The following is a 25,709-nucleotide window of genomic DNA, read 5'->3' on the forward strand; positions in this document are numbered from 1 at the left end:
AGTGCAATCAGGCGACATTTGCTTACTAATACCCGGCTCACTGATGCTCAGTTTGGTTTCTGCCGGGGTCACTTGGCTCCTGATCATTCCAGCCTTGGTTTGAACATGGGCAAGAGAGCTGAACTCCAGAGGTGAGAATGACTACCCTTGACAACAAAGCAACATTTGACTGAATGTGGCATCCAGGAATCCCAGCAAAACTGGGAGTCAGTGGGAATCCAGGAGAAAACTCACTGGTTGTCATCATACTTAGTGCAAGTTAAGATGGTTGTTATTGGAGGTCAATTATCTCCGCTCCAGGACATCACTGCACGATTCCTCAGGGTAGTGCCAAAGCACAATCTTCTCCAGTTGCTGCTTCACAAGGTCAGAAGTGGGATGTTTGCTGATGATTGCACCATGTTCAGCAACATTTACAGCTCTGATACTGAAGCAGTCTATCCAAATACAGCCAGACGTGGACAATATCCAGGCTTGGGATGACAAGTTACATTCACGTAGATGTGCTAGACAATGACCATCCCCAGCAAGAAAGAATCTCACCATTGTCTCTGAAACTGAACTGGAGGAACCATGTAGATACTGTGACTGCAAGAGCCAGTCAGAGGCTAGCAACCCTGCAGGGAATAACCTGGCACCTGACTCCCCAAAGCCTGTTTACCATCTGCAAAGCACAAGTCATGAATGTGATGGAATCCTCTTCACTTTTCTGGACGAGCGCAGCTCCACAAACACTCAAGAAGCTCAACATTATCCAGAACAAAGCCTGCTTGATTGGCACTCCTCCAACAAACATTCACTCCCTCAATCACCAAGAAATGGTGGCATCAGTGTGTACCATGCTGAAGATGCACTGTAGGAACTCGCCAAGGCTCCTTAGGCAGCACCTTCCAAACCCATGACCACTAGCATCGAGAAGAACAAGAGAAACCGACACATGGAGACACTACTGGAGGGTTCCCTTCTGAGCCAGACATCATCCTGACTTGGAAATATATTGCCTTTCCTTCATGGTTGCTTGATCAAAGTTCTAGAACATAATCCCTCCCGAACAACACTGAGTATACCTACACCACGTGGACTGTAGCAGTTCAGGAAGTTGATCACCGCTACCATCTCGAGGGCAATTAGGGATGGGCAACAAATGCTGGTCCCAGCCGTAACACCCATACCCCATAAATTAATTTTTTAAACGTTCACTTTAAGATATCCTGCTATTGTGAAAGGTGCTATATGGATTCATATGGTACTTCCTTTGGAAAATGTTAATTTTGGGGAGACTTACAGTGCCAAGCTGAAGATCCCAAATATGGACCAGACCTTTGCAGCAAAATAAACATCATAACACCATTGCTGAAAAATCCAGTTGTTGCCCAGATTCTCTCAATCCCTCACTTGGAATATGAATTTACATCTGAGCAGACTTCTACCTGGATTATGTAAAATAATTTGTTTGATATCAACTACCTTTCAATTAGAATTGTTACCTGGTCAGTCGAGCATGGAGTGCTTGTGAACTTCAGTTATCGACTTGTGCATTCTAAGCCAAGGATAAAGCGTCTTAGTGTTGTCATGGCACAGGAATACAATGATCGTAGCAATACAACATGATACTTGACTAAAGCATACAGGTCTTCAAAGGTTTACAGCCAATCTTTGTACTATTTGGTTTCATTGATTTATGTAGAAGCAAGGTACGGTTTGGAATGCTTTTGATTGTGATCTGTATACTCACTTTGCTTGGAGCAGTTTTCTCTGTGCGTGTTGCATTCTAAGTATTTCTTAGAGACACGTTTTTTGTTTAAATTGCCCTGTAATTAATTATATAGAGTTTACCTTTCAAAGAATAACTGTATCTATAATTGCTCATTTGAAAATCATTTTGTTTGTTTGCCTGTGCTTGGAGTTAAATTGAAACCTTGACTAATTCACTTTAGTCCTACTGCTAACCTGGTCTGCTTGGTACTTTCTGTAGAGTCATAGAGGTTTATAGCATGAAAACAGGCCCTTCAACCCAACTTGTCCATGCTGCCCAGTTTTACCACTAAGTTAGTCCCGATTTCCCACATTTGGCCCATATCCCTCTATACCCATCTTTCCCATATAACTGTCTAACTGCTTTTTAAAAGACAAAATTGTACCCGCCTCTAATGCTGCCTCTAGCAGCTCGTTCCAGACACTCACCACCCTCGGTGTGAAAGAATTTCCCCTCTGGTCTCGTTTGTATCTCTCCCCTCTTAAACCTTATGCCCTCTAGTTTTAGACTCCTCTACCTTTGGGAAAAGATGTTTTTTTTTTAAAATAATTTTTATTCAAATTTTCAGCCAATTTTAACCAACAAAACAAAGAAAAACAGTAACCCCCCCAATACAAAAACAATAAATTAACAAAAATAATGAGCATGAAACCACACACCGATCCCTCATAGCGAACAAGTAACCCCCCCACCCATCCCCCCGGGTTGCTGCTGAAGTTGACCACCCTATAATGCTCCGCCAGGAAGTCTAGAAACGGCTGCCACCGCCGGAAGAACGCTTGCACCGACCCCCTTAGAGCAAACTTGACACTCTCCAGTTTGATGAACCCAGCTATGTCGTTGATCCAGGATTCCACGCTTGGGGGCTTCGCATCCTTCCACTGCAAAAGAATCCTGCGCCGGGCTACCAGGGACGCAAAGGCCAGAATACTTTCGCCTCCTGCACTCGCGGCTCTGATGCTACCCCGAAAATTGCGAGCCCCCTGCCCGGCTCCACCCTGGAGCCAACCACCCGTGACAAGATCCCTGCAACACCCCTCCAAAAGCCCTCCAACGCAAGACACGCCCAGAACATGTGGGTGTGGTTTGTTGGGCTCCCCGAACACCTGCTACACCTGTCCTCTTCCCCCAAAGAACTGGCTCAGCCTTGTCCCAGTCATATGCGCCCTGTGCAGCACCTTTAGTTGGGTTAAACTAAGCCGCGCGCAAGAGGAGGAGGAATTCACCCTCCCCAAAGCATCCGCCCACGTCCCCTCATCGATCTCCTCTCCCAGCTCCTCCTCCCACTTCTCTTTCAGCTCTTCCACTGAGGCCTCCTCCCCCTCCTGCATCACTTGGTAGATTGCCGAGATCCTCCCTTCACCGACCCACGTCCCCGAAAGTACTGAACCCCCCTTGGTGGCAACAGTGGCAACTCCGTCACCTGCCGCCTAACAAACGCCCTAATCTGCATATACCTGAAGGTATTCCCTGGGGGGGGGGGGGAGACCCCACCTCCCCTCCAATTCCTCTAAGGTCGCAAACTTCCCATCGGGAAAGAGGTCCCCCATCCGCCTGATACCTGCCCTGTGCCAGCTCAAAAACCGTCCGTCCATCCTCCCTGGTACAAACCGGTGGTTCCCCCATTTCGGGGACCAAAGTGAAGCCTTCACCCCCCCCTCCCCCCATGCCGCCTCCACTGCCCCCAGATTTTGAGGGTAGCCACCACTACCGGACACATAGAATACCTTGCTGGGGGGGAGCGGCAACAGCGCCGTCACCAGCGCCTTTAAGCTCGTGCCCACACAGGATGCCGTCTCCAACCTCTTCCATGCCGTCCCCTCCATCACCCACCTACGTATCATTGCCACGTTCGCAGCCCAGTAGTACCCACACAGGTTCGGCAGTGACAACCTGCCAAATGCGAGGTGATGCATTTTGGAAGATCTAACTCGAGCAGACTATATGGTCAATGGAAGAGTCCTGGGGAAAATTGATGTACAGAGAGATCTGGGAGTTCAGGTCCATTGTACCCTGAAGGTGGCAACGCAGGTCGATAAAGAGTGGTCAAGAAGGCATACAGCATGCTTGCTTTCATCGGACGGGGTATTGAGTACAAGAGTCGGCAGGCCATGTTACAGCAGTTGTATCGGACTTTGGTTAGACCGATTTGGAATACTGCGTGCAGTTCTGGTCGCCACATTACCAGAAGGATGTGGATGCTTTAGAGAGGGTGCAGAGGAGGTTCACCAGGATGTTGCCTGGTATGGAGGGTGCTAGCTATGAAGAAAGGTTGAGTAGATTAGGATTGTTTTCATTGGAAAGATGGAGGTTGAGGGGAGACCTGATTGAGGTCTACAAAATTGAGAGGTATGGACAGGGTGGATAGCAACAAGCTTTTTCCAAGAGTGGGGGTGTCAATTACAAGGGTCACGATTTCAAGGTGAGAGGGGAAAAGTTTAAGGGAGATGTGCGTGGAAAGTTTTTTACGCAGAGGGTGGTGGGTGCCTGGAATGCTTTGCCAGCGGAGGTGGTAGAGGCGGGTACGATAGCATCATTTAAGATGCATCTAGACAGATATATGAACGGGTGGGGAACAGAGAGAAGTAGACCTTGGAAAATAGGCAACAGGTTTAGATAAAGGATCTGGATTGGCGCAGGCTGGGAGGGCCGAAGGGCCTGTTCCCGTGCTGTAATTTTCTTTGTTCTGGTTCTTTGTTAACCCGCCCACTTCCCTACCCCGCTCCAGGAATAGCCTCCTCACCCTCGGGGTCTTCTGCGTCCACACAAACCCCATAATACTCCTTCTGACCCTCCTGATGGGTAGACACTGGAATAGGAACAGAAACCTTGGGAGCACCGTCATTTTGACCGACTGGACCCTGCCCGCTAGGGAGAGTGGCAACACATCCCACCTCCTGAACTCCTCCTCCATCTGCTCCACCAGCTTCGTAAAGTTGAGCCTATGCAGGCCCCCCAGCTCCTGGCTATCTGGACCCCTCGGTATCTGAAGCTCCTCTCTGCCTTTTTCAGCGGAAGCTCCCCTATCTCTCTATCCTGGTCCCCCGAATGCACCACAAACAGCTCTCACTTCCCCACGTTGAGCTTATACCCACAGAAGTCCCCGAACTCCCCAAGAATCCTCATCACCTCTGGCATCCCCCCGCCGGGTCTGCAGCGTACAACAATAAATTGTCCGTGTACAACGACAGCCTATGCTCCCCCCCCCCCGCACTATCCCCCTCCAGTTCCTCGATTCCCTCAGCGCTATGGCCAGGGGTTCGATCGCAAACAGCATTGGAGACGGGGCACCCCTGCCTCGTCCCCCGTACAACCGAAAGTTCTCCGACCTCCTCCCATTCGTCACCACACTTGCCACCGGGGCATCATACAATAGCCTCACCCACCTAATAAATCCCTCACCAAACCCGAACCTCTTCAAATCTCCACTCCACCCTGTCAAAGGCGTCCGCATCCATCGATGCCACTATCTCCGCCTCCCCCTCCACCGCCGGCATCATTATCACATTGAAAAGCCTCCGCACATTAACGTTCAACTGCCTCCCCTCCACAAAACCCGTTTGACCCTCGTGAATAACCTGTGGCACCACATCCTCCACCATCCTGGCCAATATCTGGGCCAGCAGTTTCGCATCCACATTGAGGAGCGAAATCTGCCTATATGATCCACACTGAAGGGGGTCCTTATCCCGCTTCAGAATCAATGAGATTAATGCCCTGGACATCGTCGGGGGCAAGGCCCCCCCCCCCCCCCCCCCCCGCCTCATTCAAGGTCCTCACAAGCAGCGGGCCAAGCAAGTCTGAAAACTTCTTATAAAATTCAACTGGGAACCCATCGGGTCCCGGTGCTCCCCATCGCATTAACCAGCTCCTCCAGCTCAACTGGCGGCCCCCAGACCCTCCACCTGCTCCTCCTCCACTCTTGGGAACTCCAGCTTGCCCAAAAAGCGGTCCATTCCTCCCTCCTCCACTGGGGGCACTGACCGGTATAACTCTTCATAGAAGGTCCTAAACACTCCGTTAATGCCCCTTGCACTCCGCACCAGACTCCCTCCTCCATCCCTAACTCCCCCTATCTCCCTTGCCGCCTCCCGCGTCCGGAGCTGGTGCGCCAGCATCCGACTCGCCTTCTCCCCGTATTTGTATACCGCCCCTTGCGCCCTCCTCCACTGCGGCTCCGCTTTCCTGGTGGTTAATATATCAAACTCTGCTTGGAGATTACGACGCTTCCTCAATAGCCCTTCCAGGACCTCCGTGTACCTCATGTCCACCTTCACCATCTCTTTCACCAACCTCTCCCTCTCCCTAGCCCCCCTCCCTATTTGCCCTGATGGAGATCAGCTCCCTCCTAACCACCGCCTTCAGTGCCTCCCAGACCACCCCCACCTGCACCTCCCCATTATCATTTGTTTCTAAATATGCACCTCCGGACCCGCCCGCATACCTCCTCATCCGACAGCAGCCCCACCTCTAACCTCCACAATGGGTGTTGGTCCCTCCCCTCCCTCAGCTCTAGATCCACCCAATGCGAGGCGTGATCTGAGATGGCTATCGCCGAATATTCCGCACCTACCACCCTCGGAATCAGCGCCCTGTTAAAGACAAAAAAGTCAATCCGGGAGTAAGCCTTGTGGACATGGGAGAAGAACGAGAATTCACTAACCCCCGGCCTCATAAACCTCCAAGGATCCACCCCTCCCATCTGGTCCATGAACCCCCTCAGCACTGTGGTCGCCGCCGACCTCTTACCCGTCCTGGACCTGGAGCGATCCAGTGCTCGGTCCAGCACTGTATTGAAATCTCCTCCCATTATCAAGCCCCCCGTCTCAAGATCTGGAATCTGGCTCGGCATACGCCGCATAAAGCCTGCATCGCCCCAATTTGGGGCGTACACATTAACCAGCACCACCCACTCCCCCTGGAGCTTACCGCTCACCACCACGTATCTGCCGCAACTATCCGCCACCACACTCGACGCCACAAACTACATATTCTTCCCCACCAAAATCGCCACCCCCCAGTTCCTCTCATCCAACCCCGAATGGAACACTTGCCCAACCCACCCCATTCTAAACCTTACCTGATCCGCCACCCTAAGGTGCGTCTCCTGGAGCATAGCCACATCCGCCCCCAGCCCCTTCAAATGTGCGACCACCCGGGCCCGCTTGACCGGCCCATTCAGCCCCCTTACATTCCATTTGACCAGCCGAATCGGGGGGCTATTCCCCCTCCCTCTCCTCCGGTCAGCCATTACTCTTCCTCGGCCAACCACGTGCCCACAGTCCCCGCACGGCCCGTTCCCCACAGTGGCTAACCCTCGTCCCGACCCCCCTAATACCATCAGTTCCCCTTCAGCCCTTCCAGCAGCAACCCGGTACCCCCCCCCCCCAAAAAAAAAGCTAGGGCCCCCCTAGCTGCGTTGCCCCTCTCATTGGACTTCTGTAAGTCAGCTGACCCCGGCTGCTCCTGCCACCCCAACGACCCCCCCCCCCCCCCCCCCCCCGACCGACACAGTCCCCTCCCATTCCGATTCCAGCTTGGGAAAAAGCCTGCGCCTCCAGCTTAAACCCTGCCCCTCGACCCAAAACGCGGGAAGAGAAGGCCCGCACCACAACGGGCCTACAAAACATACCCCAAATTTTCCCAAAAGAAAAAGACAAAACCAACACAAAAGAGCAAGGGAGAACAGAGCCTCCGAACACTACATCAGTCCCCAACCCCCCGGCCCTTTTTTCCACCACCTCCGTACTCCAGTCCTGGTAAATTCGGACCTCTGCATTCTCCCACCTGCTGCTCCTCTCCTTCTTGGCCCACCTCAGCACACATTCTCGGTCGACGAACCGGTGAAACCGCACCAGCACCGCCCTTGGCGGCTCGTTCGGCTTGGGCCTTCTCACCAACACTCAATGGGCCCCCTCCAGCTCCAAGGGCCCTTGGAAGGACCCCGCTCCCATTAGCGAGTTCAGCATCGTGACCACGTAGGCCCCCAAGTCCAATCCCTCCAGCCCCTTCGGGAAGCCCAGGATCCGCAAATTCCTCCGCCGCGAGCGGTTCTCCATTTCCTCCAGCCTCGCCTGCCATTTCTTGTGGAGCGCCTCGTGCGACTCCACCTTCACCGCCAGGCCTAGGATTTCGTCCTCATTCTCCGAGGCCTTTTGCCGGAATTCGCAGATCTCTGCCCCCTGGGCCGTCTGAGTCGCTGTGAGCTTGTCCAGTGAGGCCTTTAGCGGTTCCAGCAGCTCAGCTTTCAGCTCCCTGAAGCAGCGATGGAGCAGCTCCAGCTGCTTCTGTGCCCACTGCTTCCACGCTGCCGATTCCTCGCACGCCGCCATCTTGGGTCTTCCTCCCTCACACCTTTCTCTGCTCCAGAGCCGATTTTTTGACCGCCCCGCTCCTGGTCCAGTCCATCCACCGGCAAAGAAGCGTAGCTGATGTCTTCCCACACCGGGAAAAGTCCGTCCAGCGCCGTTACCGGCCCGAGAAAGAGCCCAAAAGTCCGAAAATAGCGGGAGCCATCGAACGTGCGGCTTAGCTCCGCATCACCGCAACCGGAAGTCTTGGGAAAAGATATTGACTATCTACCTCATCTATGCCCCTCATTATTTTATAGACCTCTATAAGATCACCGCTTGGGCCATCCACATACTGAATGAGAAATTCCTCCTGAATACACTCGAAAGATGTCTCTCCATCCAAACCCCTAATTCTATGGCTGTCCCAGTCAATGTTGGGAAAGTTAAAGTCCCCAACTATTACCACCCTATTTTTCTTGCATCTATCTGCAATCTCCTTACATACTTGCTCCTCAATATCCCGCTGACTATTTGGGGGCCTATAGGACAGTCCTATCAAAGTGATCTCTTCCTTTTTATTTTCATGATGTGAAGATGCTGGTGTTGGACTGGGGTGAGCACAGTAAGAAGTCTTACAACACCAGGTTAAAGTCCACCATGTTTGTTTCAAACACTAACTTTCGGAGCACTGCTCCTTCCTCACCTGGAGGGCATTACGTGCAAAATGTAGTACTTGGTTTTAAACTTGCCATTCAATTTTTAAATGTATCTTGGTTCTGAAAGTTGGTGTCAAAATAAAGTTTTCCTAGATGCAGGGTGAATGGATTAACCAAATGACAAATGTTAAATGAACTCACTTTCACAGTTTCTTATTTTAATCATCGTTAGAGCAAATTTGTGTTTCTGAACTGTATGACAATGCTTGGGTTAATTAAATCATCTTAGTTATACTGTTTTCTAGAGAATAGTTCAGTAAACGACTGTCATCTATCTTTATAATCCAGGTAGAACAATTAGTTTACCTAAACCTGTATTTCAACACATTCGGGAGTTACCAGTTTGTGTGAGGAACAAATAAATAGAACAAAGAAAAAGAACAAAGAAAATTACAGCACAGGAACAGGCCCTTCGGCCCTCCCAGCCTGCGCCGATCCAGATCCTTTATCTAAACCTGTCGCCTATTTTCCAAGGATCTACTTCCCCCTCTCCCCTGCATGTTCATATATCTGACTAGATCCTCCCACAGTCCAAAGATGTGCAGGTTAGGGTGGATTGGCCATGCAAAATTGCCCTTAGTGCCCAAAATTTCCCTTAGTGTTGGGTGGGGTTACTGGGTTACGGGGATAGGGTGGAGGTGTGGACCTTGGGTAGGGTACTCTTTCCAAGAGCCAGTGCAGACTCGATGGGCCGAATGGCTCCTACACTGTTAATTCTAATTCTAAATGATGCTATCGTGCCTGTCTCTCCCACCTCTGTTAGCAAAACGTTCCAGGCACCCAGCACCCTCTGCGCAAAAAAACTTTCCACGAACATCTCCCTTAAACTTTCCCCCTCTCACCTTGAAATCGTGACCCCTTGTAATTGACACCCCCACTCTTGGAAAAAGCTTGTTGCTATCCACCCTGTCCATTCCTCTCAAACTTTTGTAGACTTCAATCAGGTCCCCCCCTCAACCTCTGTCTTTCCAACGAAAACAATCCTAATCTACTCGACCTTTCTTCATAGCTAGCACCCTCCATACCAGGCAACCTCCTGGTGAACCTCCTCTGCACCTTCTCTAAAGCATCCACATCCTTCTGGTAATGTGGCGACCAGAATTGCATGCAGTATTCCAAATGTGGCCTAACCAAAGTTCTTTACAACTGTAACATGACCTGCCGACTCTTGTACTCAATACCTCGTCCAATGAAAGCAAGCATGCTGTATGCCTTCTTGACGACTCTATCGACCTGCGTTGCCACCTTCAGGGTACAATGGACCTGAACTCCCAGACCTCTCTGTACATCAATTTTCCCCAGGACTCTTCCATTGACCATATAGTCCGCTCTTGAATTAGATCTTCCAAAATGCATCACCTCGCATTTGCCTGGATTGAACTCCATCTGCCATTTCTCTGCCCAACTCTCCAATCTATCTATATTTTGCTGTATTCTCTGACAGTCCTCCTCGCTATCTGCAACTCCACCAATCTTAGTATCATCTGCAAACTTGCTAATTTTGAGAGACTTTGTTGGGTTTGTCATGCGACAAATTGGAAAGATTACAAAACCGAAGCTGAAAATGTTTACGATTTAAAATTCCAAACGGCCCCCAAGAATATGTTCACCAGATGTCTTGGTATTTTAAATGACTCATTTTCTAAATATGTAAATAACTCTGTATGTAACTTGGTGACCAGTTTTCTAATTTGTAATAGTGTTGTGTGTCTGAGGCTACAATCCCCTTCTTAACATAGACATAGAAACAAGGAGCAGGAGTCAGCCATTTGGCCCTTACAGCCTGCTCTACCATTCCATATGATCATGGCTGATCCTCTGTTCAATGTCATATTCCAATTTTCTCCTCGTACCCCTTGACGTCATAAAAATCTAAACATTTATCTGTCTTTCTTGAATACATTCAGTGACTTGTCCTTCTGTGGTAGAGAATTCCACAGGTTCACTACCCTTGAAGAAATATTTTACTCCTCTCAATCCTAAATGGCCTCTCCCATATCCTGAAACTGTGTCCCTGGTTCTAGATTTCCCAACCAAGGAAAGCGTCCTCCTTGCATCTACTTTCCAGCCCTGTTAGAATTTTATACATTTCAATTAGATCCCCTCTCATTTTTCAAAACTAATGAATACAGGCCCAGTTGAATCAATCTCCTCATAGGATAGTCCCACCAATCCAAATATCAGCCTAGTGAACCTCCACTGCACTCCCTATGGTAAGTTTATTCTTTCTTGGATAGGGAGAGCAAAACTCTATGTATTACTCCAGGTGTGGTTTTACCAAGGCCCTTTATAACAGCAGTAAGACATCTCTACTTTTGAACTCAAATCCTCTTGCAATGAAGGCCAACAGGGCAGCATGGTACCACAGTGGTTAGCACAGCTGCTTCACAGCTCCAGGGTCCCGGGTTCGATTCCTGGCTTGGGTCACTGTCTGTGTGGAGTCTGCCCGTGTCCGTGGGTTTCCTCCGGGTGCTCCGGTTTCCTCCCACAGTCCAAAGATGTGCAGATTAGATGAATTGGTTATGTTAAATTTCTCTTGGTGTCCAAAAAAGGTTAGGTGGGGTTACGGGGATGGGGTGGGGGTTTGGGATTAACTAGGGTGCTCTTTCCAAGGGCCGGTGCAGACTCAATGGGCCAAATGGCCTCCTTTTGCAATGTAAATTCTCTGAATCTATGAACATACCATTTGCCTTCCCAGTTGTTTGCTACACCTGCCTTTCCACTTTCATTGACATCCATTTGTACATCCACACTTCCCTATACATCACCATTTAAATACTCTTACTTTCTGTTTTTTCACACCAAAGTGTTTAACTTCACGTTTAGTCATGTTGCACTGCATCTGCCATGTGCTTGCCCACTCAGTCTTGAAGCCTCGTCACAACTCTCAATTGTGCCCAGTTTTCCTCTCTTCCGGAGTTCCATTGGTAAAATCATGTGGTCTCTGCCAATGATCCTGAAATAAAAACAAAATGCTGGATAAACTCAACAGGGTAATTTAAATCCAGAATGTTAAAAGTTTCTGTCTCCTGCAAGACCCACTGAGTTTATCCAGCATTATCTATTTCTATTTTGAATTTCCAGCATCTTTGCTTTTAGCCCAACATTCCTGCTTCCGATCTTAGTTGGTGCTGAGTTAAATGATATCAGTCAAAGGTAGCTGCTAATTGTCAGTGCTCCTGACTGAAGATGGAGGAAAACTGCCAGAATTCCCTCCTTTTTGCCCCAGCAGTTACTAGGAAATGCACTGGTTATGCAGTTTGTAATTTCTTCTTGTAACTGAGTTCCTTAATAATGTCCAGTTAGGTGAGGGTGTCTATGGTCTACTACCTGACACCCAAACTGTGTTTGTTAACTACAGGGGTTTATTTTGTTCGTGAAAATGAGCTGATGATCCACAGCTAAGAGAAAGGGAGAAGATTTGGAGGAGAATTTTGACGTTGAGCTATATTTTAAAACCAAATGAATATTATTAGAAAATGCCATTTTTGGTGCAGATATTCACATCCATTAAAGTTTGCACCAGTGTGCAAAATCTAAACCAGTAACTAGGATTTAACAGATTTAATGCCATAGTGTCCGACATCACCATGGCTGAAGAGAGTAAAAGGAAAGTTAAGGTAAATTGGAAGTAGTAATTGAGAAACCAGGCTTGCATTTGAACTGGCGAAGGAAAAACCAAGGAAGGGAATGTTTTTGAATTTAAAAAAAATGCAGCTTGCACCTACTGTTGGTTTGGCAATTGCCCTTTATCTTATGGGGCTTAAAACTAATAACTTATGTTGAATCTTTCTTCCAGGGCCATGTTTATGAGTGGGCTGAGTGAAAGCAAGCAGACACATGTTCACTTGCAGAATGTGGATGCACCCACGCTTCAGATAATCATTAGATATGCATACACGGGTAACCTGGCAATAAATGACAGCACTGTGGAACAGCTCTATGAGACATCATCCTTTCTGCAGGTAAGAACGTTAGATTAACTGAAGCTAGTATCGCCAAGCTCGTAGTCTAAAGCATGTGTTAAAAAGGATCCAATGAACTATTTTGGGGATAGAGCTGATGTTTCGTTAACGTCACAAAGTGCCTCAGTACGAGAACAAAGAAAATTACAGTACAGGAACAGGCCCTTCGGCCCTCCCAGCCTGCGCCGATCCAGATCCTTTATCTAAACCTGTCTCCTATTTTCCAAGGTCTACTTCCCTCTGTTCCCGCCCGTTCATATACCTGTCTAGATGCCTCTTAAATGATGCTATCGTGCCTGCCTCTACCACCTCCGCTGGTAAAGCATTCCAGGCACCCACCACCCTCTGCGTAAAAACCTTTCCACGCGCATCTCCCTTAAACTTTCCCCCTCTCATCTTGAAATCGTGACCCCTTGTAACTGACACCCCCACTCTTGGAAAAAGCTTGTTGCTATCCACCCTGTCCATACCTCTCATAATTTTGTAGACCTCAATCAGGTCCCCCCTCAACCTCCGTCTTTCCAACAAAAACAATCCTAATCTACTCAACCTTTCTTCATAGCTAGCACCCTCCATACCAGGCAACATCCTGGTGAATCTGCTCTGCACCCTCTCCAAAGCATCCACATCCTTCTGGTAATGTGGCGACCAGAACTGCACGCAGTATTCCAAATGTGGCCTAACCAAAGTCCTATACAACTGTAACATGACCTGCCTACTCTTGTACTCAATACCCCGTCCGATGAAGGCAAGCATGCTGTATGCCTTCTTGACCACTCTATCGACCTGCGTTGCCACCTTCAAGGTACAATGGACCTGAACTCCCAGATCTCTCTGTACATCAATTTTCCCCAAGATCCTTCCATTGACCATATAGTCCGCTCTTGAATTTGATCTTCCACAATGCATCACCTTGCATTTGCCTGGATTGAACTCCATCTGCCATTTCTCTGCCCAACTCTCCAATCTATCTATATTTTGTTGTACTCTCTGACAGTCCTCCTCGCTATCTGCAACTCCACCAATCTTAGTATCATCTGCAAACTTGCTAATCAGACCACCTATACCTTCCTCCAGGTCATTTATGTAGATCACAAACAACAGTGGTCCGAGCACGGATCCCTGTGGAACACCACTAGTCACCCTTCTCCATTTTGAGACACTCCCTTCCACCACTACTCTCTGTCTCCTGTTGCCCAGCCAGATCTTTATCCATCTAGCTAGTACACCCTGAACCCCATACGACTTCACTTTTTCCATCAACCTGCCATGGGAAACCATATCAAACGCCTTACTAAAGTCCATGTATATGACATCCACAGCCCTTCCTTCATCAATTAACTTTGTCACTTCCTCAAAGAATTCTATTAGGTTTGTAAGACATGACCTTCCCTGCCATGCTGCCTATCACTGATAAGTCTATTTTCTTCCAGATAGAGCATAGAGCATAGAGCATAGAGCAGTACAGCACAGAACAGGCCCTTCGGCAATCAATGTTGTGCCGAGCCATGAGCACCCTACTCAAACCCACGTATCCACCCTATACCCGTAACCCAACAACCCCCCCCTTAACCTTACTTTTATTAGGACACTACGGGCAATTTAGCATGGCCAATCCACCTAACCCGCACATCTTTGGACTGTGGGAGGAAACCGGAGCACCCGGAGGAAACCCACGCACACAGGGGGAGGACGTGCAGACTCCACACAGACAGTGACCCAGCCGGGAATCGAACCTGGGACCCTGGAGCTGTGAAGCATTTATGCTAACCACCATGCTACCCTGCTGCCCCTAAATGTGAATAGATCCTATCCCTCAGTATCTTCTCCAACAGTTTGCCTACCACTGACGTCAAGCTTGCAGGTCTATAATTCCCTGGATTTTTCCTGCTACCCTTCTTAAACAACATTAGCAATTCTCCAGTTCTCCGGGACCTCACCCGTGCTCAAGGATGCTGCAAAGATATCTGTTAAGGCCCCAGCTATTTCGACCCTCGCTTCCCTCAGTAACCTGGGATAGATTCCATCCGGTTCTGGGGACTTGTCCACCTTAATGTCTTTTAGAATACCCAAAACTTCCCCTTTCCGTATGACAACTTGACCTAGAGTATTTAAACATCCATCCCTAGCCTCAACATCCGTCATGTCCCTCTCCTTTGTGAATACCGATGCAAAGTACTCATTAAGAATTTCACCCATTTCCTCTGAGTCCACGCATAAATTCCCTCTTTTGTCTTTGAGTGGGCCAATCCTTTCCCTAGTTACCCTCTTGCTCCTTACATACGAATAAAAGGCTTTGGGATTTTCCTTAACCCTGTTAGCCAAAGATATTTCATGACCCCTTTTAGCCCTTTTTATTGCGCGTTTGGGAGCATTATGAAAACACAGAGCACCATCAAAGTGACTGAAGCATGTGATCAGAAGTGCGGAAAAGCAGTAACAAGGCATCAGGAGCGGGGAGAACAAACTGAAAGCAGTTACAGTAGTGAAGGGTCTGGGACATCCCAAATTGTGTCTCTGAGTGTGGCAGAGGAGTTCTGTGGTTGAGTAAGTAGTAAGTAATTTGTCTGTTTAAAAAAAGTTTTTTCTCCTTTTTCATTTTCTCCTAAATTTACACCCAACAATAACAATCAGTAACGAATGTAATTTCAATCCCCAAATCAATAACAATAATCCCATCCTCCCACCAAACCCTCAAACAGCAGCCCGCATGTTAACATAAACAAATAACAAAAAGAATCAGGAATGACCATTGTCACCTTTTACTCACAGTGCCCCTCCCCCAATCGTCCCAGCCCCCCCCCCCCCCCCCCCCCCCCCACCTAATGTTCGATGTAATCCAATTCTCGAAAGTGCATCATGAATAACGCCCATGAATTGTAGAACCCCTCCATCCTTACCCTCAGTTCAAACTTCACCATCTCAAGAGTCAAGAATTCCAGCAGGTCCCCCTGCCACGCCAGGGCACAGGGTGGAGAGGTTGATCTCCACCCTAACAGGAACTCCCTTCGGGTGATCAACGAGGCGAAGGCTACAACATCTGCCTCCGCGCCCATTTCCAACCCCAACACCCCGAATATGGCCTTCCGAGGGGCCAGGTCCAGCTTCACATGCACCATTTTAGAGATGACCCTAAACACCACCTTCCAGTAATCCTCAGCTTTGGACAGGATCAAAACATATGAACATGGTTTGTGGGGCCCCCCCGCAACGTTCACACACATCTACTCCCTCAAAGAGCCGGCTCATCCTCGCCCTTGAGGTGTATTCTATATACCACCTTCAGTTGTATCAGCCCCAACCTTGCGCACGAGGTGGAGGCGTTCACTCTCCGGAGCACCTCACACCAGAATCCCTCCTCCATACCCTCTCCCAACTCTCCCCCCACTTTGCCTTGATCCCTTCCAGCGGTGCCTTCTCCTCTTCCAAAATAGCCCCGTAAACCGCCGATATTACCACCACCTCCAGTCCTCCTGTCGTCAGCACCTCCTCTAGCAATGTGGAAGCCGGCTCTACTGGGAAGCTCTGTATCTTCTTTCTGGCAAAGTCTTGAACCTGCATAGATCTAAATATTTCCCCCGCTCCAGCCCATACTTCGCTCCCAGCTCCTTCAATCCTGCAAACCGACCCCCAAGAAACAAATCTTATAGTGTCCTAATTCCTTTCTCCTCCCATCTCTGAAAATTTCCATCCCACTTCACTGACTCAAATCTATGGTTCCCCTGAATTGGCATTTCCCTTGACCCTGCTCCCAACCCAAAGTTCTGGTGAAATTGCCTCCAAATTCTCAATGAAGCTATTACTATCGGACGCCCTGTGTATCTCGTCGGGAGTGGCGCTGTTGCTAGCGCCTCCAATCCTGACCCACTACACAAACTCTTCTCCATTCTGACCCATTGGGAGCCAACCCCTCTGACCCAGCTCCGTACCTTCTCCACTTTCGCCGCCCAGTAATAATACATGAGGTTCGGCAGACCCAAACCCCCTGCCTGCCTTCCTCTCTGTAGTAACACCTTTCTAATTCTGGCCACCTTCCCTCCCCATATGAACGAGGCAATCATCCCTTCAATCTCTAAAAAATGCCGTTGGCAGGAAAATCGACAGGCATTAGAAAACAAACAGGAATCGTGACAGCACATTCATTTCAACCGCCTGTACCCGACCTGCCAGTGACAGAGGGAGACCATCCCACCTTGCCAGATCAGATTTCACCACAAAATGCTCACTCTTGTCTCAATTTAATTTGTACCCCAAGAAGGACCCAAACACCCGAAGCAGCTCCAGTATTGCCCCTACTGACACACTCTGTTCCGACACGTATAACAAGTCATTGGCCTATAAGGACACCCTATGCTCTATTTCCCCCCCCCCACCCCCGCACTATCCCTTTCCATACTCCCAAACTTTTAAATGCGATGGCCAATGGCTCAATCGAGAGTGCAAAAAGCAGGGTGGACAATTTACCTTGCCGCATCCTCCCTCCGGAGCTGTCCCACCAACATGCACCCCACCTTCTCTCCATGTTCGGAAACTGCACCCCTTGCTTGCCTCAATTGGTGTACCGCCTTCGATCAAAACTCGCCTGGAATTCCTTTTTTTCCAACTTTGCTGGGTCCCTATCTTCTGCAAGCCTCCTATCTACCTCCAGCATCTCATCTATTACCCTCCGACACTCCAACTTCTCCTCTTTGTTCATCCTGGCCTTGAACGAGATCACCTTGGCCCTCACCACCGCCTTTAGAGCCTCCCAGACAACTACCTTCAACACCTCCCCTGTGCAGTTAAAACCTACATATTCCTCGATTACTTTTTCAATTTTGTCACAGAACCCTCGGCCCCCCAACAGTCCTGCATCTAACTTCCACCCTGGTCTCTGTACCATCCTCTTCTCCAGTACCATATCCACCCAATGCGGAGCATGATCTGATATTGCAATTGCCGAGTGCTCCGACCCTTTAACCCCAGCTAGCAGCACCTTTCCCACCACAAAAAGGTCAATCCGCGAGTACCCTTTATGGACCGCTGGGAAAAACGAGTACTCCTGCTCCCTTGGGTGCAGAAACCTCCATGGTCCACCCCTCCCATTTCCATCATTAGCCCAGCCAGCGCCTTCGCGCCCCCCCCCCCCCCCCCGCCTCACACCTTTGCGAATCCTACATCGTCCCAATTGCAAATTACATAGACTTTACAGTGCAGAAGGAGGCCATTCAGCCCATTGAGTCTGCACCGGCTCTTGGAAAGAGCACCCTACCCAAGGTTAACACCTCCACCCTGTCCCCATAACCCAGTACCCCACCCACCACTAAGGGCAATTTTGGACACTAAGGGCAATTTATCATGGCCAATCCACCTAACCTGCACATCTTTGGACTGTGGGAGGAAACCGGAGCACCCGGAGGAAAACCACGCACACACGGGGAGGATGTGCAGACTCCACATAGACAACGACCCAAGCCGGAATCGAACCTGGGACCCTGGAGCTGAGAAGCGATTGTGCTATCCACAATGCTACCGTGCTGCCATATAAACTTGCCAGCACCACTAGCCTCCCCTTCAGACCCCTGTCATAATCACATGCCTACACCCCTGATCTGCAACCACCTTCTCCATTTTGAACCGTACCCTTTTGCTGACCATTATCGCTACCCCTCGAGCCCTTCCGTCAAATCCAGAGTGAAACATCTGACTAACAGCCCTTTTTAAGTGTCACTTGATCTTTCACCGTCAGGGAGTCTCCTGCAGCATTGCTACATCGGCTTTCAAACTTTTAAGATGCGCAAGCACCCTTGACCTCTTGACTGGGCCTCCCAACCCCCTCATGTTCCACGTGACTATCCTAACTGGGGGTCTCTCACCCCCTTCCCTTCTTATCCACCGTCATCTTACCACCGGGCCCTGCCCCATGAGCCTAACCCGCCCCTGTCCATTATTAACATCGAACCCCCCTCCCAGAATCTCCCCCTGCACTTCCCTCGATACAAAATTCACCCAGCATGATCCCCCCCCCCCCCACTTGCTCACCTCATAGGCCCACTGAAACCTGCTAACCAGGTTCCAATGTCCGCAGCCCCCCTCTCACCTCATCGCCGTTCAATAGCCAGACTCGAAACGTTAGCTCTTTTCTCTCCCTACAGATGCTGCCAGACTTGCTGAGATTTTCCAGCATTTTCTCTTTCGTTTCAGATTCCAGCATCCGCAGTAATTTGCTTTTATATTCTTTAAATACTTTCCTCCACTTTTCTTGCCACGGCAATGCCGTCGCCGTGACCACCACCATAATACAAATCACCTTGCTCATTCTCGCTCCTGACCCACACCAGCTTAGAGGCCCTCTGACCTCCCAACCTCCCTCCTATTCACTGGTACTCCCCACCTGTTCCCGCCTACCCTCCTCCGCCCCCCTCCTCCTCCCCCCTCCTCTCAATGAGGTCTCAGCAGAAGGGCAACAAGCAAGATAACAAGGTGGTGAGTAGGGGAAATAGACTGGGGTCTGTGGTGTGAGGCAATGCGCAGGGTGAATTCAACTTCTTGCATGCGGATGAGCTTGATTCAGTTAAAGGTGGTTCTCTGGGTACATATGACCCAGGCAAGGATGAGTGGATTCTTTCAAGGGGTGGCCGACGAGTGCGAAAAGTGAGGGCGGCGGATCACGCGAACATGTTCTGGGATTGTGCGAATCTGGAGAGATACTGGGCAGCGGGTTTGGGACATTGCCCAAAGTTGTGGGGGTGGAGGCCAGGTGGCGATCTCTGGGGTATTGGAAATGCTGGAGCTGCTGGAGGGGATGGGGGCCGATGTTGGGGCCTTCGCCTCTCGAATTGCTCGGTGAAGGATCTTGCTGAATTGGGGGTCGGATATGCCGGCAGGGATGGCAGCTTGACTGGTTGTCCTGTACCACTTTCTGTGGATGGACAAGATCAAATTTGAGTTCGGGGTCAGAGGAGGGCTTCGAGACATGGTGGGGGTTGTTCATGACAATGTTCTTCGCGAGGGTGAGGAGGGGGGAGGATAAGGGGTAAAAATTGTGGATTGTGAAGTTGTTGAGTGTGGTACTGTTTTTTTTACATGTATTAAAATACACTTTTTTAAAAAAAAGAAGGCTGGTGAGCAGGAGGCAAGAAGCGAGTTGGGGTCAGGAGAAACAGTGCAGAAATCAGCGAGACTTTCTTAATTTTATTCCTTAAAGTTAGTTTTATTCAGAACAACATCACACTAAAGGGGAAAACGAAGGTTCAGGAAGTGTGGGACTTGATTGTCAGGGAGCCAAGAGGCAGTGACTTAAAGGTTGAGAAGGACATTCTGCAATCAGTGGTCCTGTTTAACAAGTCATGCATCTGTCAGTAGCATGAAAACGATTTGTGAAGAGGACAACCACATTCACATTGAGGCATTGTGGCTTAGGCTGCCCAACAAAGGGGAAGGGACTGATAATATTTCCTCCAGCCACTAGCTAGTCCCGAAGGCTCTGTTGTCAGCTTGGTGCCAGGGAAAGGGAAAACTTTGAAACAACAAACTGATTTTGGAATGAGTTGGTGGATACAGATTCAGTAGGAGCCTTCAAAAGCAAATTGGATGAATACTTGAAGGAGAAAATGTTGAATGGAATCCAAGGAAAGAGTAGAGGAATGGGATTACAATTGCTGTTCAAAATAACGAGCACACTCAGGCCAAATGGCTTCCTGTTCTGTGATCTCTGTGTGAATGAAGAGGAAATTGGAAAGGGAGGGGACAAAATTCAGTTGTCATGGTAGAGTTGGACATTGCAGGGAATAACATTTTGAAGAAATGGGGGGGAAGGAGGAAATGAAGGAAAGATAAAAATGGCAGAAGATTAAATTGATGCAGTCAAATATTGTGTGAACAGCAATAAAAGATCATTCATGGTTTCGATCCATCGACCTCTGGGTTATGGGCCCAGCACGCTTCCGCTTCACCACTCTGCTCCCATAAAAGATCATTCATAATTGTAGAGGTAATCTATAGATTAATAGTAGAAGCAAGTTGGATGAAGAAATAAGCAAAAAAATTAATTCCTATCTACTAGGAAAACCGATTAGGTAAATATGGCACTGGAAAAATTAATTCAAAACGATACACAGAAACATAGAATATAAGAGCAGGAGGAGGCCATTTGGCCCTTCAAGCCTGCTTTGCCATTCGCTATGATCATGGCTGATTATCCAACTAATAGTCTAATCCCGCCTCTTTTCCTCCGGCTCCCACCCACGTCCTTTGATCCACTTCACCCCAAGTGCTATATCTAACTGCCTCTTGAAAATATACAATGTTTTGGCCTCAACTGCTTTTTGTAGTAACAAATTTCACAGGCTCCCCACTCTCTGGGTGAAGACGTTTCTCCTCATCTCTGTTCTGAATGGTCCACCCCACATCAGACTGTGGCCCCTGGTTCTGGACATCCCTGCCATTGTGACCATCCTTTTTGCACCTGCCCTGCCTAGTCCTGTTAGAATTGATGGCACAGTGGATAGTACTGCTGCCTCGCAGCACCAGAGACCCAGGTTCAATTGTGGTCTTGGGTGACTGGAGTTTGCACGTTCCTCTCATGTTTGAATTTTTTCAGCATGTGACCAGGTGTAGATGAGGGTAGTGCAGTTGATGTCGCTATGAAGGCCAACAAAGTATTTGCCTTCCTGCCTGCTACACCTGCATGCTTACTTTCAGCGACTGGTGTACGAGGACACCCAGGTCTCATTGCATGTTCCCCTCTCCTAATTTATGACCATTCAGGACTGCAGTTCTTCTACATCCTGTTGCTACGCTGGCACAGTGGTTAGCACTTCTGCCTCACAGCGCCAGGGACCCGGGTTCAATTCCAACCTTGAGTGATTGTGTGAAGTTTGCACATTCTCTCCATGTCACTGTAGATTTCCTCCGGCTGCTCCGGTTTCCTCCCACAATCTAAAGATGTACAGGTTAGATGGATTGGCCATGCTAAATTGTCCCGTGGTGCCCAAAGGTTAAGTGGTTACAGAGATGGGGTGGGAGAGTGGGCCTAGATGGGGTGCTTTTTCGGAGGGTCGGTGCAGACTCAATAGGCCGAATGGCCTCTTGCCTGTAGGGATTCCATGATCATCTGCAGCCAAAAGTGGCAAGTGAAAGAAACCTTTCAGGTATGTCCTGAGGGGCCAGCATCATAGATGCCAATTTGCAGCTAATTTGATTCCCTCAACCTGATATCAAGAAATAGTTGAACGCCCTGACTACACCCTTCTGTAATACTGAAGACGTGCTCCACAACTAGCCACAAGCCAAGTTATTCCTGGACAGTGATGTCAGTATCGTCCACCAGACCATGGTAAAATAACACTGTCCAAACCACAAATAACAGGTCAAACCCAATCGAGGTCCTTATCGCCTCATCAGTCTACTCTCGATTATCAGCTTATGGAATATGTTGCCAATAATGCTATTGAGCAATAGTCTCCTCACAGATGCTGAGTTTGGCTTCCACCAATATCATTTGGCTCCAGACCTCATTAGAACCTTGGTCCAGAGGTGAGCTGAGGTAACTGAATGCTTTTGACTCGTTGAAGTTACACCTAGCACAAAGAAAGATGATTATGAATTGTTGGAAGTTAATCATCTCAGCCTCACAATATTGTTTCCGGAATTCCTGAGAATAGTGTTGTAGTCCCAGCTATCTTCAATTGACTCGCCCGTCAACATTAGATCAGAAGCGGGGATACTCGATGATGGCTCAGTGTTCAGTGCCCGTGTGCTTGGCAAACATTTCATGCCACAAAAATATCAGGCAATGGCATCAGCAGTAAGAATCTAATCATCTTCTCTTGACATTCAACAGTATTAACATCTCTGAATTTCCCACTATCAACATCCTCAGACCATCAAGTCCTGGTAGAATCCTCGTAAATTTCTTCTGCACTTTTTCTAGTTTCACAATACCCTTCCTATAATAGGGTGACCAGAACTGAACATGGTCTTGTTCAACTTCAGCAAGCCATCCTAACTCCTGTATTCAATGTTCTGACCAATAAAACCCAGCATGCTGAATGCCTTCTTCACCACCTGTCTACCTGCGACTCCACCTTCAAGGAGCTGTACCCCAAGATCTCTATGTCCTGTAACTCTCTCTACCATTAACTGAGTAGGTCCTGCCCTGATTTGAGCTACCAAAATGCATCACCTCCCATTTATCCAAATATCCGCCATTCATCAGCCCACTGGCCCAATTGGTCAGGATCCTGTTGCAATCTTATATAACCTCCTTCACTATCCACTATGCCACCAATCTTGGTGTCATCTGCAAACTTACTAACCATGCCTCTTACATTCTCATCCAAATCATTAATTAATATATATAACAAATAACAGCGGACCCAGCGCCGATCCCGGAGGCCCACCGCTGGTCACAGGCCTCCTGTTTGAAAAACAACCCTCCACAACCACCCTTTGTCTTCAGTTGTCAAGCCAATTTTGTATCCAATTGGCTACCTCACACTGGATTCTGTGAGATTTAACCTTTTGCAACAATCTACCATGCAGTACCTTGTCAAAGGCCTTGCTACAGTCCATGTAGACAACGCCGACTGCACTGCCCTCATCTACCTTCAAAAAACTCAATCAAATTTGTGAGACATGACTTTCCCCATACAAAGCCATGCTGACTTTCTCTAATTAGCCCTTGCCTGTCTAAATGCCTGGAGATCCTGTCTCTCAGAATACCTTCTAACAATTTACCCACTACAGACGTAAAGCTCACCGGTCTGTAGTTCCCAGGCTTATCCCTACAGCCCTTCTTAAGCAAGGGCACAACATTTGCTTCCCTCCAATATTCAGGCACCTCTCCTGTGGCTGTCGATGATTCAAATATCTGTTAGGGGACTGGTAATTTCCTCCCTAGCCTCACACAACGTCCTGTGATACATTTCATCAGGCCCAGGGGATCTATCTATCTTGATGTGCTTTAATACCTCTAGCACCACCTCCTCTGTAATACGTACACTCTCAGGACATCACTTTTTATTCCCCAATTTCCCTAACATTCGTGCCATTCTCAACAGTAAAAATTGACGCGAAATATTCATTTAGGACCTCTCCCATCCCTTGTGGATCTGCACAAAGATAGAACACACAGTGCAGAAGGAGGCCACTCGGTCCATCGAGTCTGCACCGACCCACTTAAGCCCTCACTTCCACCCTATCACCGTAACCCAATAACCCCTCCTAACCTTTTTGGTCACTAAGGGCAATTTAGCATGGCCAATCCACCTAGCCTGCACGTCTTTGGACTGTGGGAGGAAACCGGAGCACCCGGAGGAAACCCCGCAGACATGGGGAGAATGTGCAGACTCCGCACAGTGACCCAGCGGGGAATCAAACCTGGGACCCTGGCGCTGTGAAACCATAGTGCAATCCACTTGTGCTACTGTGCTGTACCAATGACCTTGTTTATCCTTAAGAGGCCCTACCCTCTCCCTAGTCACCCTTTTACCCTTTATGTATCTGTAAAAGCTCTTTGGATTTTCCTTTGCCTTATCTGCCAAGACAATCTCATGTCCACTTTTTGCCTTTGTGATTTCTCTCTTCACTCTACTTGGAAAGGCACTATAGTCTTCAAGGGATCCACTTGGCTTTGTCACCCTTGGCATTGCACGTACACATCTAAATACTTCTTAAATGTCCTGAGGGTCTCTGCCTCCACCATCCTCTCAGGCAGCGAGTTCCAGACTCCTGCCACCCTCACCTCACATCCCCTCTAAAACCTCCTGCCCCTCACCTTAAATCTCTGACCCCTGGTCACTGATCCCTTCACCAAGGGGAAAGTTTCTTGCTGTCCACTCTATCTGTGCCCCACATAACTTTATACATTTAATCATGCCCCTCCCCCCTCAGTCTCCTCTCCTCTAAGGAAAACAACCCCAATCTATCCAATCTCTCTTCATAGCTAAAACTCTCCGGCCCAGGCACCATTCGGGTAAATCTCCTCTGTACCCTTTCTAATGCTCTCACATCCCCCTCTGTGGATTCCAGAACTGCACATAATACTTTACTGTGGCCTAGCCAACATTTTACACAGTTCCAGCATAACCTCTTAAACGCTATGCTTTGGCTAATAACGGCAAATATACCATATGTCTGCTTAAGGAAATAGAGGGATATGGACCGATTAAGGGCAGAAGGTTTTCTTTTAATTAGGGTATCATGATCGGCACAGGCTTGGAGGGCCGAAGGGCCTGCTCTACTTTTCTTCTTTTTAACCACTGTATCCACCTACTCTGCTACCTTAAGGGACCGGTGTACATGCACACCAAGTTCCCTCTGATCCTCGGTGCTTTCCAGGGTCCTGCTGTTTATCATGTATTCCCTTGCCTTGTTTGCCCTGCCGAAGTGCATCACCTCACACTTATCCAGATTGAATTCCATTTGCCACTGACCACACTGAGTGTGCGCGAGAGTGTCTTTTAGATTTATTTTCACGTGTACTGAGTTAGTGGTTTGGGCAGCACGGTAGCACAAGTGGATAGCACTGTGGCTTCACAGCACCCGGGTCCCAGGTTCGATTCCCTGCTGGGTCACTGTCTGTGCGGAGTTTGCACGTTCTCCCCGTGTCTGCATGGGTTTACTCCGGGTGCTCCAGTTTCCTCCCACAGTCCAAAGATGTGCAGGTTAGGTGGATTGACCATGCTAAATTGCCCTTCGTGTCCAAAAAGGTTAGGTGGGGTTATTGGGTTGCAGGGATAGGGTGGAAGTGAGGGCTTAATGTGGGTCGGTGCAGACTCGATGGGCCAAATGGCCTCCTTCTGCACTGTTCTATGTCTATGTAGGCTGTGCACGCGTGAGGGCGAGAGACACAGCTATGCACGCGAGGGGCATGGGTGGGGTGAGGCAGTGCGCGTGGGGAGTTCAGGGCGAGAGAGTGGTTGTGTGTGTGGTTGGTGCTCTGGGGTGCTGCGGGGTTGATGGCAGGGGATGTTGCGGGTGAGGGCGGGGGGGGGGG

At 48.9% G+C, this 25,709-nt stretch overlaps 2 protein-coding genes across 3 annotated transcripts in view; one reads left to right on the plus strand and one right to left on the minus strand.

Moving 5' to 3' along the window:
* The window catches only part of kbtbd2 (kelch repeat and BTB (POZ) domain containing 2), a 38,888-nt gene that overhangs the window by 10,236 nt on the left and 2,943 nt on the right, over positions 1-25,709 (plus strand). The window contains exon 3 of the mRNA XM_038810426.1: positions 12,565-12,730. Coding sequence (XP_038666354.1) covers positions 12,565-12,730 — 166 coding nt within the window. The remainder of the gene's footprint in view (positions 1-12,564; positions 12,731-25,709) is intronic.
* avl9 (AVL9 homolog (S. cerevisiase)) overlaps positions 1-25,709 on the minus strand; it is a 183,166-nt gene that overhangs the window by 3,695 nt on the left and 153,762 nt on the right. Inside the window, exons 17-18 of one of the 2 annotated variants that reach the window (XR_005462168.1) lie at positions 11,551-11,721; positions 1,736-1,811 (exon numbers count right to left, since the gene is read on the minus strand). The exons of the other annotated variant lie outside the window; for it this stretch is intronic. The gene's annotated coding sequence lies outside the window, so the exon portion shown is untranslated. The remainder of the gene's footprint in view (positions 1-1,735; positions 1,812-11,550; positions 11,722-25,709) is intronic. 2 annotated transcript variants of the gene reach the window in all.

This window comes from Scyliorhinus canicula, chromosome 10 (assembly GCF_902713615.1).
Source record: "Scyliorhinus canicula chromosome 10, sScyCan1.1, whole genome shotgun sequence".
Lineage (NCBI taxonomy): Eukaryota > Metazoa > Chordata > Chondrichthyes > Carcharhiniformes > Scyliorhinidae > Scyliorhinus > Scyliorhinus canicula.